We start from the raw sequence: 19,894 nt of genomic DNA on the forward strand, positions 1-19,894 counted from the left end.
TCCTTTTAATTACTGTTTCTATTAGTTTAATTCAGTTAACGAAAATGTATTTACAGTTTTCGTTATTTTGTTCGATTTCGTTAACAATATTAATCTTGAGTATTAATGGTGATAATCTCTGAACCTCTCAACGAGACAAATTAATTATAATTATTAATTTAATAATGGTTCAGTTATTTTGGTAAAATACAAACAGAGAAATAATAATTAACTTGAAGTAAAATGTAAGCAATAAAAATGTTATTTATCAAAATTATATTATGAGAAGACAGGTTTGGATTTTTCTTGCTCAAATTTAATAAATTATCATTCTTTCATATAATTTTTTTAAAATATATTTACTTGTGTATATTCTACTTTGCTGTGTCAATTAAGAGAAATGAAAAAAAAAAAAACCAGGCAATTTACTATAAACAGTTGTATACATTTTTGTTGAAGCCAAAATGAGCAATTAAGCAAATAAACAATATTATATTTTTTCTAAATGTTTATATTGTCGCTCTCCAGTGAAAAACACTTATCTCCATTTTTGTCGATTTTTAGTTTACTACATAATTTGAACAGATGAATTGTCCCTTACACTGTGCCAAAATTTCTTGGTGAACCGACCAATAGAAACTCTTCAAAATGACCTGAAATAAACTCTTTTTACATTGACTTTCATTGAAAGTTTAGAAGGTTTTTTTTTTCTCTCCCCTGTAAAGTTGCTGTTTTGGAGATACTTGTTTTTTTATTGGACAGTGACGATATGTATATGTATATTACTGTAAAATGATAAAAAGAAGCATTCTGGCCAGTTTCTGGTGTTAGGCTATTTAATCATTAGCTTTTCTTTAGTGTGATTAGTTGAGTTACTGTCAACCATAAAACGCAGTCAATCAATGATAACACTATTAGAGGTACATTAGTGCTGGATGTTCATGTTGAATGAAAGCTGACCTGTCTCCAGGGAGCTCCAGCACCGTGTGGAAGCGGCCCTGCAGGGGGTGAGGAGATCCCTGCAGCAGCAGAGGAGCCTGGGATCGAGCCTGAGCCTCCTCCAGAGACAGCAGCCGAGTGGACACGAAGGACTTGGGTCGGGTCAGGGACTGACGAGCTGCACAGACAGACAGACAGACAGAGAGTGAGTTAGAGGGGGGTGGAGAGGTGAACATCAGCGATGTTCGCAGGCGTAACACACAGATGATGCATCAGGAGCAGAGGAAGCTGATTTCTGCTGATCTGCTGACGAACAGTGAAGGAAGCCTGATAGGAGAAAGACAACAGCAGCTACTGCAGACTTTACCTCTTAATACATTACAGAGAACACGCTCTCAGAGCTGTTCCACAAAGCCAGCGGACACACAGTCTGAGTACAGTGATCAGAACACAAACTGTAAAGCACCACGAGGCCACAAAACAGCAAAATGCACAAAATCCAAAAAAATTGCATATTTACACAAATCACTGTTCAAAAATCTGAAATAACTTTGTTTTAGCTAAAAGCTTTAAAAAAAAGGGTACCACTTTAAAATAAGACTACCTTTATAAAGGGTTTATAAATTGTTTACCATTAGTTTATTAATGGTTACTAATTAGGTTGTAAATGCCTTAAAAATCATTAATAATCAGTTATAACACATAAATGGAAATGGCAACAGTATAGATGGCTGTGGGTTCACTATTTGACAAACAACAGGTCATTGTTGCCCTTTCTACGTATGTGTTATAACTGATTATTAATTATTTTTAAGGCATTTACAACCTAATTAGTAACCATTAGTAACCATTAATAAATAAATGTGCTCAGTATTTTACAAGAAGCAGTAATAAATAAATAAATAATATTCTTGTTTTGATGAATTATAAGTGGGTAATTTTAGAATAATCTACTTTCATTCTGATTCTGGATAATAAAAATACAGCTCTGGAAAAAAAAAATAAGAGATCACTTCAGTTCCTGAATCGGTTTATCTGATATTGCTATTTATAGGTTAATGTTTGAGTAAAATTAACATTTTAGTTTTATTCTATAAACTACAGACATCATTTCCCCCAAATTCCAAATAAAAATATTGTCATTTAGAGCATTTATTTGCAGAAAATGAGAAATGGCTGAAATAACTAAAAAGATGCAGAGCTTTCAGATCTCCAATAATGCAAAGAAAACAAGTTCATATTCATAAGAGTTCAGAAATCAATATTTGTTGGAATAACCCTGTTTTTTAATCACAGTTTTCATGCATCTTGGCATCATGTTCTCCTCCACCAGTCTTACATGCTGCTTTTGGATAACGTTATGGCTTTACTCCTGGTGCAAAAATTCAAGCAGTTCAGCTTGGTTTGATGGCTTGTGATCATCCATCTTCCTCTTGATTATATTCCAGAGGTTTTCAATTTGGTAAAATCAAAGAAACTCATAATTTGTAAATGGTCTAATTTTTTTTTCCAGAGCTATATACAAAATGTAAATAAATCTACATTTATGAGCCTAATTTAAAATTATTTGCAATTATATCAACAGTCAAAATATATTTATTTGCACCACCAAAATTTCTATGTTCAGGTATTAATTTAGTATAAATATTTTATACTATAATATAGCAATTATAATAAAAATAAGGTTTCTAAATAACTATTCATTAAACAAAAATACTGATTGCAGGACAAATTAAGCAAAATGTATTTTACACATATAAAAAACAAAGAGCTCTGGCATTACATTGTTCTGGCAGTTTGCTAGAAAGCTACAAATTAAATTAAATTCTGTTTAGTATGATTTTGAGCAAAGCGGACACACAAAAAGCCGTAATTAAACTGAAATATGAATTACCTTCTTCCACAGCCTCACAGACACCAACACTGAACTCACCACACACCCCACTCCCACACTCATCTCTGTAACAAAACTACATCTTAACAGTTCTCTACATCCTCCTGGAAGCTGGAAACAAATGTTGGGTTAGGAAAGAGCAAATAGTTTGAAACGTAAAAATATGAATGTTAAGCTGTGTCAGAAAATAGTTTTATTTTCTTTCCATCTGTGCAGTAACTACAAAATACAAAAATACATGTTTTTGGTTAATTTGTGACTCTTTAATCAAACAAACAACAAATACAAACAATGGGTCAGTTTCCCAGAGAGGGATTAAGCCTTTTTTCTTTTTTTTGTAAGATTTATTTTACATTTTTCTCCACAATTTAGCTAGGCCGATTATCCCACCTATTTAGCTGCTCCTCAGCTGTATATCCCCCCCCTATCACTAGTGATGCCCCAACACAAGAAGGGTGAAGACCAGCACATGCCTCCTCCGATACATGTGAAGTCAGTCTCCACCTTTTTTGAACTGCTGCTGATGCAGCATTGCAGAGTAGCATCACAGCGCACTCTGAGGAAAGTGCAGCGACTCGGTTCTGATACATCAGCTCACAGACTCCCTGTGCTGATCAACTTCACCCTTTAGAGTGATGAGGGGAAAGAGCGCCATCTACCCACCCAGAGAGAGCAAGACCAATTGTGCTCTCTCAGGGCTCTAGCAGCTGATGGCAAGCTGCATGACCTGGATTCAAACTAGAAAACTCCCGATCATAGTAGTAGCACTTTAGACCACTGGACCACTAAGATTTTCAATTGAGAACAATTAAGCTTGATCTTTGTCTCGGAATCTGACCCTTACAGTTTAAAGGAATAGTTTGCCACACAAAAAGTTTTACCAAAAATGTTGGGTTTACCTTAAATGTAACCAACCATCTCACTAATGCTACAGTCACTGAATGCAATCAAATCCTTGCTACAATGCTTTAAAAACTAGTAGAAAACCTTCCCTAGACAGTAAAGTCTTAAATACTCCAATAAAGACAGAATAAACTCAATATAAATTACAAATACCCTTGATTTCGGATAAAACAATGGATAAGCAGGTTTGTCCAATATGTTTGTCCATATACTGTATCTTGACTTGCTGAGTACATTTAAGATTAAGTAAAAATTTTGTACAGCTCTGGAAAAAATTAAGAGACCACTTCATTTTCTGAATCAGTTTCTCTGATTTTTCTATTTATAGATATATGTTTGAATAAAATGAACATTGTTGTTTTATTCTATAAACTACAGACAACATTTCTCCCAAATTACAAATAAAAATATTGTCATTTAGAGCATTTATTTGCAGAAAATGAGAAATGGCTGAAATATTAAAAAAGATGCAGAGCTGTCAGACCTTAAATAATGCAAAGAAAACAAGTTCATATTCATAAAGATTTTCATAAAGAGTTCAGAAATCAATATTTGGTGGAATAACCCTGGTTTTTAATCACAGTTTTCATGCGTCTAAGCATGTTCTCCTCCACCAGTCTTACACACTGCTTTTGGATAACTTTGTCACTCTTGGGGCAAAATTTCAAGCAGTTTAGCTTGGTTTGATGGCTTGTGATCATCCATCTTCCTCTTGATTATATTCCAGAGGTTTTTTAATTTGGCAAAATCAAAGAAACTCATCATTATTTCTTTTTTTTTCCAGAGCTGTATATTAAAGTTTGTGGCATATTATTCCTTTAAAAGAGAAAAAATAAAAGTCAAGCTATTTTTTTTAAATCCTAATTCTGAGTTCCAGTTTTCAGTCCTGAGGTTTGAATCTTGGTTCCTCTCAGTGTTTTGTCCTTCTCATGCTGTTATAGGACGTCTGTCCTGACACCGCTCTACTCTGCGGTGCTCGTTAGGGTTCTGGACCCACAGTTCTGTTCTGCTGTAAAGGAAAAGTGCTGTAGAAATACTGTAAAACTCAATTGAACTCAAACGCAGCACAGCAGAAGAAGTGTACAGCGTTAGAACACAGGAACCCTGATGGCACCAGCTGAGCCCCGGTAGTAATCATGCCACGGAGAAGCGGCGGGCCTCTGAGTCGGGGTCCAGGGAGAAGGGTTGGGGGTGGGGTTCGGGGTCACTGCCCTCCCCCCGAGCCTCCTGCAGGCTAATCAGGCGCCTTCGGGGGGGCTTGCGCGGGACCTTGCGCTCTGCCCCTCTGGGTGCTAAGGAAAGACACAGGCTGCTCTCAGTCACACAGATCGGCTGTTTTGTGGTCTGCTCAGACCTCCTGCTGCAACTTCCTGTTCTGTATTAACTACCAACCAACAAACTTTACACACACTTTACACATTAGTACATGTTAATAAAATAGGTCAACAGAAACTGTCTCATTTACTGTTGTTCTGAATCACAATGGAACACCATAAGGGTGTTTTAAAAGCAATTCAATGAATTGCCAAGATACACAGTGGCCCTCAAAAATATAAAAAAAAACTTATACTTAGTTTCAAAATCCTTAAAAAAATGTACAAAAGATCAAATAGTTTATTTTAAATTCCATTTAAAAAATTGATGTCTATTTAGAAAGCCATCTAATTATTTCATATCATGCTTAGTTTGTCTTCTGCAGGCAGATGTGTCAAGTAACTAAGTACAAGTACTTTGTTTCCGTACTTAAGTAGACATTTTGTGGTTATTAATACTTTACTGTAGTATCTATCGCTCATTTTTTATCTTTACACAATTATCACATTCTATTTTAAAAATAGCCTCATTACTCCGATTTAACATCCTATTTAAGCTTCTAATTGTTAAAAAAAGAAAAAGAAAAAGAGTGAATCTAATTGTGATTGGTTGTAGAGAAGTATAAACATATATCATTCAGACACCTTATTGGTTTATACTGTGATCCATCACACATGGAACACGTCCTTAATGGTATTTTTTTCCCCTTACATTACTTTAACTTTTATACTTTAAATATATATATATATATATATTAATTATACATTTTGGAATCAGTACTTTTATACATTTACTTTAGTAAAAAGCTTGATTTCATACTTCAACTTCTACAGAAGTATTTTAAACTTTAGTATCTATACTTCCGAACATGAATCCTTTTCACACCTTTGTCTGGTCATTTTACCATCCTGTCATATAACCTTATTTTAATGTTTCTGCTTTTAGATTCAGAACATGCCGATTTACACTATAAACAGTCTCAGCTGGACCAATCATTTTCTGTTCCACCATAAATGTTGCTAAAATTCCAGGAATCAGACTATTTAAGGAAAATAATCATAAGCATTATACTGGGAGGTCAGTGCATGCTGATAAACTACACTATAATCAACATTATTTGGCCAATAATAAAACGAAGGTCAAACATTCTAGAAAAAAAAAAACATCACAACAACTTACAACAGTAGTAATTGAAAGAGTATTATATTTAATCCTAATTATGAGGCTGATTATCTATAAAATGTTAAGGCCTGGGCGGTGGGAGACAGAAAACTGTAGCAGAACCTCAATATATCAATAATAATAAAAACATTTTATTATGCAAACAACTTGCACTGGTTAAATGCTGATATGAAAAAAAAAACTCTGTGGTTAAAGTGTCCAGATATCTTTGAGGGACACTAGAAAAACGACTGATAAGTGAAAAGTCACTGACAGCCATTCTTCACTGCAGCACTTTGAAGTGTTATAATAAAATACAGGTTACGTAAAAGGCTGCACTTTTGTAGAATTGTGTCATTTCAAGTGTGAAATGGATTTTACCTGAGTTTCATTCAAAGCCAAACGCATATGATTATTATTTCATGGCATTAGTGATGGAAAAGACGGCAGAAGCAGTTCTTTCAGTGCAGGCTGTGCATTATTAACACTGTTTATACAGATCCATCAGGCCTGAGAGCAGCAGAAGCAGCAGGCTTGTCTGAGGGAGAAGAACAGCTGTAAAACGAACAGGCCTCAGGCAAACGTCAGCGAGACATAGAGAGAGACTTTAATCTCATTCTGAACAGACAAAGGACTGCAGACACGTCAATCCTGAGAGCTGGATTAGCAAGTGAAGTAAGATCCAGAGCAACAGATGTCTGACATGTTCAGCTGTAGTTAGACAGTGTGAAATTAGTGAGTGAATTTACATGCATTTCATAATCCAATTTACTACTTATTTCTGAAATTAACTGATTAGTCATCTAGCAACGTAACAGCATAGTTAATTTTTTTTAGATCTAAAAATCTGATTTTTATAATAAAAAAGTACTGGATTTTAGCTCAGCAGTAGTATTTGTTAGTGCATGAGTAGAGTATTCTTGTACTTATCAGTCTGTGTGTGAAAACAATGTGTGTGAAAATAATCTTTTAGCTGGTGATCCAATTGCAGCTTGATTCCCAATCTCCCAAACTTTTCACTGCAGCATCTTATTTTGAGAGTTTATTGGCTTTTTTTTTATTGTAAACTCATGTAAACTCTTTTTTTTTTTGCAAGTTTTGATATTATCTGATTATCATATATATATATTAAGTTAATTAGTTAATAAGTTAATACACTGCCTGGTCAAAGTAAATGATGTGGGGTTGATGCTGCAGTTGGTCTGCAGGTTTAGGTTCAGCAACAGTATGTGCTGAAAGAATGAGGTCAGCTGACTACCTGAATATACTGAATATAGACCAGGTTATTCCATCAATGGATTTTTTCTTCCCTGATGACACGGCCATATCCCAAGATGACAATATCAGGATTCATGGAGCTGGAATAGTGAAAGAGTGATTCAGGGAGCATGAGAGAGCATTGAGAGAGTTCACCACAGAGTCCAGATCTTAACCTCATTGAGAATCTTTGGGATGTGCTGGATGGAGAAGACTGTGTGCAGTGGTCAGACTCTACCATCATCAATGCTGCTGCAAGATCTTGGTGAAAAATTAATTTAACACTGGATTGAAATAAATCTTGTGACATTGCAGAAGCTTATTGAAACAATGACACAGTGAATGCGTGTCGCAATCAAAGCTAGAGTGTGTGAACTTTTTTTGGCCAGGCAGTGTATCTAAGTTCAGATAACTGTTCTGCAGTAATTGTATTATAAAGTGCATGTAAATGTGAGAGCTACATTTTAACACAGCAAAAAGAACTAAAACTGAAAGATAAGAGAAAAAGATATGATGACAACAAGTATACAAACAAAAGCATCACAGAACATCATTAGACAGTAAAGCAAGAATGACTGTCCAGTGCTCCAACCTCGCAACATAAAGCTCTTGGAAAACTGGTTCAGTCAACAAAATAGAGCCAAATGTTCACACCATGTTCACAGCCTGTCTCTCTGCTTTAATTCAGCCTCATCTTATTTTCTGTGTGAACAAATGATCCAGATCTTTTCAAATCAGATTTGAGTCACTTCGGCTTTGTTCACACAGGGCAAATTGAATTTGTTTGCACATCACAAGACACAAACGATCAAATTTGATTTGTATGGACACCTGAGTTATGAAGGAAAAGGGCCACGTGCACCAACACACTTTTAGTATGAGGAGTTCAAATCTGTCTTTAAAAAAAGTTTTTTTTTATTTAATTTCCTTAAAAATAAAACAAAAACAAACAAACTAATAAAATAGCCCTTCAGTGTAACAGTTACAAAAAAAATACAAAAAACCCAAAAAACAGTAATTTATGAAAGCCCTTCAGTGCAACAGTCACAAAAAATTACAAAAAAAACAAAAGAGTAATTTATGAAAGCCCTTCAGTGCAACAGCCAAAACAAAAAAAAAGAAACATGAGAGTTTTTAGTAGGAAATCACCTAAATCACTTTAAATCTAGTTCAGATATCTAGCATTTCATCTTTTAAAATTGTGGCAATAATAGTATGGGTGGACTAAAGCACCTAACTAAAGCAGTTAAAGAAATAAGCTAAATAATATTCATTAATTTTATCTAATGAAAAAAAATCATTGGCTTTAAATATTTCTTTAAATAAATAAAACTAATTGCCAATGGAAAAGAAATACTTGACTATACATTTTCTAACTAAATAAGTAAAAATAAATAATATGATCATTACCACACACTGCACTGTCTGCCGGGCCTTCTGTATTTATTTCTGGTACATGTGCGACACTGTAACTTGAGGAATGTTAAATACCAGTACAACTTCATAGATTGAATTTTCCATCCATCTGCATTCACTATCACACTTAATTCAAATCACAGGAAAACACCACACAAGTGTGGGCATTCCCAAGCCTTCCACTTGGACAAATCATCACCAATACTGTTATACCAAAAAATGTGGCATGTGAGTGTATTGTTATTCTAGCTATTCTATTGGCTTTTACATGTTAGATATTTACACTAGATTTAAGCAGACTTTATGCAGTACACACGCACTGTAGACAGAGACAGAGCGAAGATCAAGCGGATGCTGTAGTGGATGGTGTACCTGCACTAAAACGGCCCACTGAAGTGAACGAGTCGCTGAACAGCACCTCCACGTTAGTGAGCAGGAACTCCACCACCACAGACTGGATCCGCACCTCCTTAAACGGGTCAGCTCCGCTCAGCCCCACTGCCTCGATCTCCTTAGACCTGTTACACACAGCAAGCGAAGAGTAATTTCAGTGATAATCAATCAGATCTCGGACTGTAATCCAGGGTAAATCTACAGTGTGTCTAGTTTTTATTGTCAAACACTAATAAATGTGACAGAAATGACCTTCTACTAATTGGTTAACCCCTTCCACTCTCATCCATATCAATCTAATGGAATACAAGAAACTAATATGTAGATCTAGGGTGTCTGTGTTAATGGAGTACATGTACTGTATTGTCCACACTATAAACCACACCGGATTATAAGGCGAACTATCAATAAACATCTATTTTCTGGTCTATTTTCCTACATAAAGTGGACTGGATTATAAGGTGCATTATGCAACACTAGCAAGGCATAGTGGTGATAAAATGCTTTCCTTCTAATACAGAAAACACTGAGTTAAGTAAACAAAACTGTAGTTCTTAGAAAAAACATTTTCTTTCAACGAAAATATACATATTAAACAGATCTATACAGATTTCTTTCCTGAACACTGTTTATTTGGGTGAGTAAAACACTACCGTTTACTTACAGTAAGCTTAGATTTCCAGATTTTCAACAAGGCTGGGTGCAGCAGCATAAAGCATTTGCCGCTTACTGCTAGTGCTAGCCGCCCAACAGCAGGACAATGAGAAACCCTGAGTTTTCCGGTAAGCCAGGGTGATATTACTTAGCAGTTTGTCTCACATAGCTTGTTTTAACATAGTAAACAAGCAGGCTACAGTCTGATAATGCTCACCACTGAACGGCGAAAGAGCTAGCGTTGAGTGGATAATGCTAATGCTGCCCCAGGAGTGCTAGCTGAGGTTTGCAGCAGGCTACAGGTCAATAATACTCACCTCTGAATGGAGAATAAATCTCCTGTATAAGGCTGCAATTCAGCAGAGTGGCTTTACTGCTCCTTACAATCTGACTGGTAAAATTCATATATTCATAATGCGCACCGGATTAAAAGGTGAACTGGGAGAATTAAAGGGTTATAAATGTGCCTTATAGTGCAGGAAAAATACGGTAGACATAAAGCACTGTGCAAAATCTTCATTTTAACCATAACATCGGCACCACCTGAGCTGCACATCAATGCATTTAATGTTTCACCACCTTTAGACTGTTCATCAATGTGATCTCAGTAAAGATAATAAAAGTGAAATTATTAGATTAAAAATGCATCTTAAAATCAACCTTCCTCATTCAGACAGATCATCTTCTATCCAACAATTATATCAATTATACCCCAAGAACAATTAAGACATTTCTGACTTGAAATAAATTAAATATAAGATAGTCTCTAAAGTTTGTATAGTACTTTATGCTTCACAGCAGTTAATTCTTTATAAATTGCATTACAGAACCTTCCCTGATTAAACAAATGTTGCTCAAAGCCCTTCAGAGCAAAGCCCTTCCCTGCACTGAGCACAAATGTACACCCAGGAGAGCACGGAGCATTTAATGCCTCCAACCACAAACTGCAAACGCTGCAAAAAACACTTCAACAAACAATAAATAGAATGCGGATGATGAAGTGATTATGCTCTCCAGGAAATTACTCAACTCTCTGAAGCCGTTAAAAAGATGAGCTGTCAAGTGAAATGAAACAAGTGGCTACTTGCTATGCTTAGATTCATTCATCACGCTAAAGGCCGTGCGGAATATAAACACAATATATAACACAGCAGGCCTAAACCTACTGACTACACCCAATCATTTTCAATTATGAAAATAAAACACTGATATTGCAATTTAATATTCTAAGACATGTCATAATCTATACTGTCTTAAATCAAATGTATTAACCATTTAACATCTTTCTATCCAAACCTGTTGTGAATCACTATTGGGTGGTTCCCAGTTCCCAGACAGGTATTAAGCCTAGTCCTAGGACTAGCCTTAACCCCAACCATACAGAGTATGAATGCTGCAAGACTTGAATGTTAAAATAGCCTAAAAATCCCATTCCTACAAACTAGTGCTTTTGATAAATGACCTAGTAAAAGTTAGCTAACCTTAGCCGAAGCTCAGTGCTAACCTGTTCATGAGTAAATGAGCAGCTCAGCATCTGTCTTGTAGTCCTTCTGGGATCTAATCTGTCTCCCTCTGTTTAGAATGATGCTTAAGATGCAGCACACTATGCTTACCTGCTATTGTGTTCTATACCTGACAACCCAGAGTATGGGAACAGAATATTGAATGTCTACAAAATGTCTACAAACGTAAAGGAAAACTGTCCTTTAGAGATGTAAGTAGGAGCAGAATGATAATCACCTGAGCAGGTTTGGCGCCCAGACGATGGCCAGGTTCTTCACATGCATGTTGGTCTGTCCGCTCATGGTGGCCAGGTGCGCCAGGTGTCTTATGAGGTACTCCAGGGTCCTGAGAGACATCAGGTTAGGGTTTAGGTTAGATCATTGTGCATGTTTTAACTTTTGCCAATTTCGCTGGAAACAACAGGATTTTTGGTTTCAGACAGTAGGTTTCTAATAATTAATAATAATTAAATATAAAAATATTTAAATAATAATTTATATATAATTTAACTTGTAAAGACAATCTACAAGAACAGCAGTGATATAATGCATCTTTTATTATATACTTTACTTTTTTTAAGCTCTAAATAGCACAGCACCTACAAAACTCAAATAATGTATGTCGGTTTATTAAAATGTAATCTTACATATTTGTATACATTTATATGTTGTAGATCCCTGGAGTAAATTTCACAAATGGAAAGGCCTCATTCTGTTATTTAGATAATAACATAACTAAGAACCTAAGTGCACCTTTTTTAAATGTATGTATGTTTTTACCTCAGATTATTTTACACTTTAGTTAATTATAATAAATACTTTTAACTTCCATCTATATGTTTATTTATCGTTTATTATTGTTACTCATTTGTGTGTAAAGCTCTTTGTGATTCTACCAGCATAAAAATGCTCTCTATAAAGTATGCGACTAGTATTAGTATTATTACTATTATTATTATTATTATTATTATTATTATTAAAAATACATTCTTTGGACATCTTATTTTTATTAATGCAGACAATTTAGTCAAATTTCACAAAAAAAGATGAAAAACTGGTAGAATTCCACCTGTACTAATGAACAGCCATGTATTTAGAGTTTACCTGTAGTGAGGAGGGGGTAGCTGCTGGATAACATCATGCACTTTTACCATACGTTCGTCCTCAGTCATTTCTCCCATACAATCCTGGATATACAGAGAGACAGACAGAGACACAAACAGAGAGAGAGAGAGAGAGAGAGAGAGAGAGAGATTTTACTTTTGGATTTTACTCTGAAGCCAATTACCCAACACATTCATTAGGTCTTCCCCATCATTAGCGATGCTTCAACACTAGGAGAGTGAAGATGGCACATGCCTCCTCTGATATATGTGAAGCTGATGCAGCATTTCCGAGTAGCATCACAGCGCGCTCTGAGGAAAGCGCAGCAACTGATACATCAGCTCACAGATGCCTTGTGCTGATCAACATCACCCTTTGGAGTGATAAGGGGAAAAAAGAGAGCGCCATCTACCCACCCAGAGAGAGAGCAAGGCCAATTGTGCTCTTTTTAAGGGCTCTGGTAGCTGATGGCAAGCTACATGAACAGGATTCGAACCGGCAATCTCCTGATCATTGTGGCAGCACTTAGCCTGCTGGACCACTAGGCCCCTTTCAAATCAGTTTTTAATAACAGTTTTCCACATTAAACAGGGCTAACTCTGATTAGTGGGTGAAGGTGTGTTTGAGCACTCACGGCGAACTTGTCGTACAGCTGGTACGTGAGGAGCGGATTGGGCAGCTCTCTGAAGTACAGCTTGCAGAGAGAGCCCACACAGTGAATGTCCTGCATGTACACGTCTTTCGTCAGGTCCGGGACGTTCTCGCTGTCAAACTCGTGCCTACAGGAGGTGCAGAGCAGAGAGACATGAGAAACAATTCACTGAAATTCACTCTGAGACATTCACTAGTGGAGGGTGTTTGTGTCTTGCAAAGAACTAGAGGACATATACATCTTTGGGGGGATTTTATTAGGTGAATTTCACATAATAAATGTAATTATAAATGAGAAAAGTGTCTGCATAATTCAATTGCTGGAAAGTAAAAGGGCATTTAGAGTATTTAGGTGCAAAATAGTTAATTGTATAGAAATGCAACAGCTTCTTTTTTTAGTTTTTTTTTTGTTGTTGTTGTGTTTGAGTTGCAATTGGGAATGCAAATGATATTTCAGCAACCCAAATTAGTTGGCTGAAAATTGCAAAAAAAAAGAAAATTGCAAAAAAAAAAAAACATGTATGCAATCAAATCACTACCTCTGTGCAGCAATGATGAAAAAATGGCAAATTTAACCAATATGCAAACAACTTATGCATTTTTTTTGTGTTCTTTCAGCCAAAAATGCTAATTTAGGTGCATGCCTAGCTGCAATGACTACACAAATGAAAAGACCAGAATTAAATTAACTGGAAAAAAACTCTTAAAACTACACTGCCCAACCTTTATAATACTATTGACCTTGTCAATAAAGCCATAACACTAACCTGAGCTTCTGGATGTTGGAGGAAATTCCAGAGTGTCTGTAGATGCCGTCAACAACACCGTGCTTCTCAATGAATTCAGAGCAGCTCGTTAAGACCTGGGGAACTAAACCAACAGCACAAACACACAAGATTAAAGTGATTAAAATCACATTTACTAAACAGATTTTAAAAAAACATTGTTAAAAATTAAAGCCTGTTTGAAATAAAATACAGCTATGGAAAGAATAAGAGACAAAAATGAGGAGCTTATTTGATTATCAAATTGAAAACCTCTGGAATATATTCAAGAGGAAGATGGATGATCACAAGCCATCAAACCAAACTGAACTGATTGAATTTCTGCACCAGGAGTGGCATGAAGTTATCCAAAAGCAGTGTGTAAGACTGGTGGAGGAGAACATGCCAAGATGCATGAAAACTGTGATTAACAACAGGGTTATTCAACCAAATATTGATTTCTGAACTCTTAAAACCTAAATATGAATATGAACTTGTTTTCTTTGCATTATTTGAGGTCTGAAATCTCTGCATCTTTTTTTGTTATTTCAGCCATTTCTCATTTTCTGCTAATAAATGCTCTAAATGACAACTCTTATTTTTTTCCAGAGCTGTACAAGATTCTGCAGATTTGTTGGTAAAACATGATATTATTAAATAAGATTTTTGAGTTGAATTGCCAAAATATTAAGACACTAGATTCATTTACATAATATTGTTATGTCATACACATTTCCATGAATACACATTATAATACAGTATAATAATTACATTATAAGGTAATGACATTATTGTGCCTTTTTACACCATTCATAGACCACTCCATCATTTATAGATTAAAAAGGGTTAAGTCTCAGATATCACTCTGACTACTTTAAAAGAATGGTGTTTAAATATCACAATTCTTGTGAATAATAATTATTTAAATGTAGGGAACTTTTGTAATTTTGGTGGAAATTCTCTTATTCACTTTTTATCGCAACACAAGTCTTCACCTGATCTAACAGTGTGATGAACATGTCTTTTATTTAAACATGTTTCATCAAATGTGTGGATCAGATATTGTCAGATCAATTAAAACCCAATGCTCGAGTCTCATTACCGTCTTGGCCGGAGTTGAGGAGATGTTCCCCCAGGTCACAGCCGAAGACCCGCTCCTTCAGGATGCCCCTCTGCTTCAGTTTCTGCTTGCTGGGTCTGGACTTCATGAAGGTGCGCAGGAAGCCCATCAGCTTGCCGTGCTTCTTGGATACTGACACAGGGGGGCGCAAGAGAGCTAACGTGAGTAATATGCAAAAAAAAAAAAAAAAAGCTCCAGGATGCAATGACCCAACCGGAGGTGAGAAAACTCAGCCACTAAAAATACCAACAGAACTGACATATAAACACGGACACTGTATCCAAGCAGTGCCCATGTGACAAAAAGTCAACATAAAATTCATTACATACTAAACATGTAGCAGTAGTGACAGTAACACAGGCAGACAGGGTTAACTACGCCCATGTTGTGTTTATTAGTAACGGTATTAAAGGATGCTTCTGTTACAGGGCCCATATTTTACATGATTACTTACATTACATATCCGACTGTTCAGTCACTTATGATATTTGTGTGATTTTAAGTGAAAGGTACAAAATATCATTAATTTTAAAATGACTATTGTCAATCTTCAGAAGAGTGGTTGCCAAGAGCATGTTTTTTCCTGCTTTAAACACACCCGATTTAACAATTATCTAAGTCTAGCTTAGTTTCCATATATGAACTGTGTGAATTAAGGTAAATAAATAGCATTTAAATGTTTTTTTTATTTAAATAAATTTAACTTGCACAATGAACAAATTTGAATTTGAATTGATATATTAAGTAGATACATAGCCAAAATATACTAGTCCATCTCAAAAAAAAAAATCAGAATGTAATTGAAAAGTTAAAAAAATATTCAGTTCAAAATGTGAAACTCATATTATATAGATGTATTAAAAACAGAGTGATCCATTTTAAGTGTTTATTTATTTTATTATTGATGATTTTCGTTTACAGCCAATGAAAACCCCCAAAAAATCAGTGTCTCAGAAAGTTAAAATACATTATAGAAGACCAATAGGTTCTTTTGGCAGTGTGGGCAGTGTGCCAAGTCCTGCTGGAAAATGAAATCTGCATCTCTATAAACGTTGTCAGCAGAGGGAAGAATGAAGTGCTGTAAGATTTTGCGGGAAAACTGCACTGACTTTAGACTTGATAATAAAACACAGTGGATCAACACCAGCAGATGACATGTCTCTCCAAACAATCACTGATCATCAGTGAATTTTACATTTCATTTGTAAATCAAGGGATCAGAGTCTGGAGGAAGAGTGGAGAGACACACAGTCCGAACTGCTCGAGGTCTAGTGTGAAGTGTCCACCAATCAGTGATGGTTTGGAGAGACATGTCATCTGCTGGTCCACGAATGTCATGTCTGAATGAGTAAAATGCTAGCTAATTTACAATGCAAATTAACTTGTAAAAATGCAAATTGTACCCAATAAACATCCAAAATGCTGTCAAAATGGTTAATTACAACTCGAGAAGGTAAACAAAGGTGTGTGGACAAATTAGATCTTAGTCTTAGTCTTACTAAGCAATTCCACAACTGAGTCATTGTAGGTAATACATTAAAAGTTAGCGACTAAATAAATACTTAATTCAAAAATGTTGATAGTATAAAAGCTGCTGGTAACACAGTCTCTCATTTATACCGGGCCAACTAGGCGTCTTTTAGCCTTCAGTTGTTACCAGCCAACAGTCTCATGTAGGGCTCACATGGGTGGAAGTGGTGGATTCCAGGTGGTGACGTTATATATGATGGGATGATATACATATATATATACACATATATATATATATATATATATATATATATATATATATATATATGTTGTAACCATTATTATAGCCCATCTTAAAATTACACATGGATCCCATGTTCATCTAAGCCCCATGTCCAGTATACAACCCAGTAGGAACCAATCACTGACATCCATATGGAGCCAACATGGAACCCATGGACAAAACTTTCTGGTTCCTGGTTGTTTTACCCATCCCAGACCTACATGGGCATACCATCTGTGTAACAACAACCTTATTATTTTTTGGTTGAGTGATTTCTGTAAGTGAGTGTGATACCTAAGTAGCAGGTCAGTGGAATGTGTTAGAAAGATTAGGATTAGGGTGGAGGCGAATCTTAACAGAACCTTAAAAACAGCAGCAGAAATGAATCGATCATCTCAGCCCAGAGACGAACAACAGCTTCTCATTTATACAGCGAGGAGATGCCTGAGCTTTGCAGAGCGAGGAGAGAGATAATCACAACATTTCCAAATGATTTATTCTGTGCGGTAGCTGCCCACTCCTCCACCTCCATTCGCCAAGCTCTCCACACCACCCACTCCTGCTCTCTACCAGATCGGCTCGCTGTATAAATGGCTCTGATCCTGGTTACGCAGTTATACACTGATACTGGGTTTACAAACCCCGAGGGAATGTTAGGACACGTAGGGGTGGGGCTTGTTTTGGACAAATTAGAGCAAACACGAGTTAATTTTAACATCGGAGGGGTTACCAGTGAGTCTTAGGAACCAAGGCTGAAGAACTGAGAGGAAAAGAGAAACAGAGAGAGATAGAAAAAGAGAGATACAGCATAGAGCTCAAGGGGATGAAGAATATACTGGGATTCTTAGGCTTTGTTCAGACTGCAGAGCAAATCTGTTTTGATTCTTTATTCAGAATCTGTTTTCTAAATAAAGAGCTAATTTATGAGCTTATATGTTGATCTGCACAACTACTCAGGCACTATAACTAGTAAAAAGAATGATTACACAAAATTAAAAAAAAAATTCTAATTATTTATACAATTTTCTCCATCTTTTGGCTAATATCCTTCCTAAACTCTTTTCACTAGTAATGCCACCTCCTATTTTCCAGCTGTCGCTGATGCAGCATCATTGGGTAGCCAGTGCACTCTGAGGAAAGTTCTGATATATCAGCCAATAGACGCCAACATCACACTTGGTGTGCTGGAGTGGGGAGAGACTCATTTAACCACCCACAGAGAGCATAGCCAATTGTGTTCTCTCGGACTCCAGCTGCTGATGGTGAAGCTACATGATCCAGGATTCAAACCGGAAATCACGGTGGCAGCGTACTTTTAATTATTTAATTAAAATATTGAATGCACACCCTTTACCTTCCTGTATTGGTACAAATGTTACCTGTGTCATTGATGACTAGGGCTGGGCTATATATATATATATATATATATATATATATATATATATATATATATATATATATATATATATATACAGTGAAGGAAATAAATATTAAGGGTAGGTTAATTTTAACAATAAGAGATAGAATATCAAAAATTCTATCCAGAAAATCACATTGTATACATTTTATACATTTATTTGTAAGGTATTTGATCCCTCTGGCCAACAAGACTTAATACTTGTTTGCTAAACCCTTGTTGGCAAAGTACAGCACTGTTAAAATGAACCTATCCTTAAAAGTATAGACTGTTCATGTCTTTGAGTGCAAACCTACAAAAACTATTTTATACAAAAGTTTAAAAAACGTCCATATTTACAACATTACACACAGATGCATGGACAATATGGGAGGGATGACTTCACAACATAATCTAGTGCAGTGCCGAGCATAAGTTATATACCCCAACAAGCATTTTAAGTTTATTATTAAAAAATAATGCTACTTAGATACTTTAAAACTATCCAGCTTGATTTGGATTATAAAATAATTTGTGTTACAAAAAATAGTGAAGGACAAATTTGTGCATGAGTTGATGCACAGTAGAATAGTGCACCACCTCTTCAAAGTAGGGGCATACCAAATCATATTGTACACAATATATTGTTACAAATAAATAGCGTGATTAAAAAAAAAAATCAATATACTGATAATTGCAGTATTCTTTTCAAACACATTTTATTTTATTTATTTTTTTTTACTATTTACACTGAAGATTTAAGGGTATTCATGCTTGCAGTTTATATTCATGCACTAAATATTCTGCTCTTCAGTACAGGATTGAATCAGATTTGAGATGTCTGTCAGAACAAAGCCTTATAAAACAAATCATAAGCATCCATCGATGCAGTGCAGACCTCTTTAGGGAGCGTTTTAGAAAGCTGAGGTGGTCTAATAACCGATCAATTCCAAATACCAGAATAAATTGGTGCATCTATTATCTCAAGGGTACTGTGCCTTTAGAGACGCACTCAGACGTGAATATTTGACACAGCACAGCTGGCAGCCTCATTAAGGAACAAACAGTCTGGGATAATCATCTCAATGCCTCTAAAAACCCTAGAATCAGCAGTATTGTCACAATCGCGCAAGCAACAGCAGCAGCAGCAGGCATATTATACAAGCTTATTATGAAAAAAGAGACAAGTTATTATAAGCAAATGATTGGTACTGTTTTCGTAGCCTTACCTGAGGTGGGAGAAGGTGGTCCGGGCGCAGAGGCGACGCCAGGCTTGGAGCTGACTGCATCTCCCTCTATAATAATAAAAAATGGAAAACAGTTAACAGACTAAATGGACAGACACAATGGACAGACTAAAAATAAGAGGTACCGTATTTTTTTGCACTATAAGGAGCACTTAAAATGCTTTAATTTTCCCCAAAATCATCAGTGCGCCTTATAATCTAGTGCGTCTTATGTATGAATTTTGCCAGTCAGGTATTAAGGAGCAGTAAAGCCACGCCACTGAAGTACAGCGTTAAACAGGAGTTTCAGTTTAGTTCTACATAACCAAGGATGTAGCAGCATTAGCATTACCTGCTAACTGCGGTAGCTCTTTCGCCATTCAGAGATTAGTACTATCGGCCTGTAGCCTGCTGCTAACTACGGCTAGCACTGCTGAAGCAGCATTAGCATTACTCGCTAACCGCGCT

General features: G+C 35.9%; 1 protein-coding gene across 6 annotated transcripts in view; it reads right to left on the reverse strand.

Annotated features, from left to right (window-relative positions):
* arhgap33 (Rho GTPase activating protein 33) overlaps positions 1 to 19,894 on the reverse strand; it is a 118,714-nt gene that overhangs the window by 9,168 nt on the left and 89,652 nt on the right. For 4 of the 6 annotated variants that reach the window (XM_049467451.1, XM_049467448.1, XM_049467460.1 and 1 more), the window contains 9 exons: positions 19,430 to 19,495; positions 17,535 to 17,564; positions 15,034 to 15,183; positions 13,935 to 14,037; positions 13,151 to 13,295; positions 12,517 to 12,599; positions 11,651 to 11,758; positions 9,236 to 9,381; positions 940 to 1,096 (listed from right to left, as the gene is read on the reverse strand). In XM_049467451.1, coding sequence (XP_049323408.1) covers positions 940 to 1,096; positions 9,236 to 9,381; positions 11,651 to 11,758; positions 12,517 to 12,599; positions 13,151 to 13,295; positions 13,935 to 14,037; positions 15,034 to 15,183; positions 17,535 to 17,564; positions 19,430 to 19,495 — 988 coding nt within the window. The remainder of the gene's footprint in view (positions 1 to 939; positions 1,097 to 9,235; positions 9,382 to 11,650; positions 11,759 to 12,516; positions 12,600 to 13,150; positions 13,296 to 13,934; positions 14,038 to 15,033; positions 15,184 to 17,534; positions 17,565 to 19,429; positions 19,496 to 19,894) is intronic. The other 2 variants (XM_022668679.2, XM_049467455.1) reach the window with 1 other exon arrangement.

Source organism: Astyanax mexicanus, chromosome 1 (assembly GCF_023375975.1).
Source record: "Astyanax mexicanus isolate ESR-SI-001 chromosome 1, AstMex3_surface, whole genome shotgun sequence".
Lineage (NCBI taxonomy): Eukaryota > Metazoa > Chordata > Actinopteri > Characiformes > Acestrorhamphidae > Astyanax > Astyanax mexicanus.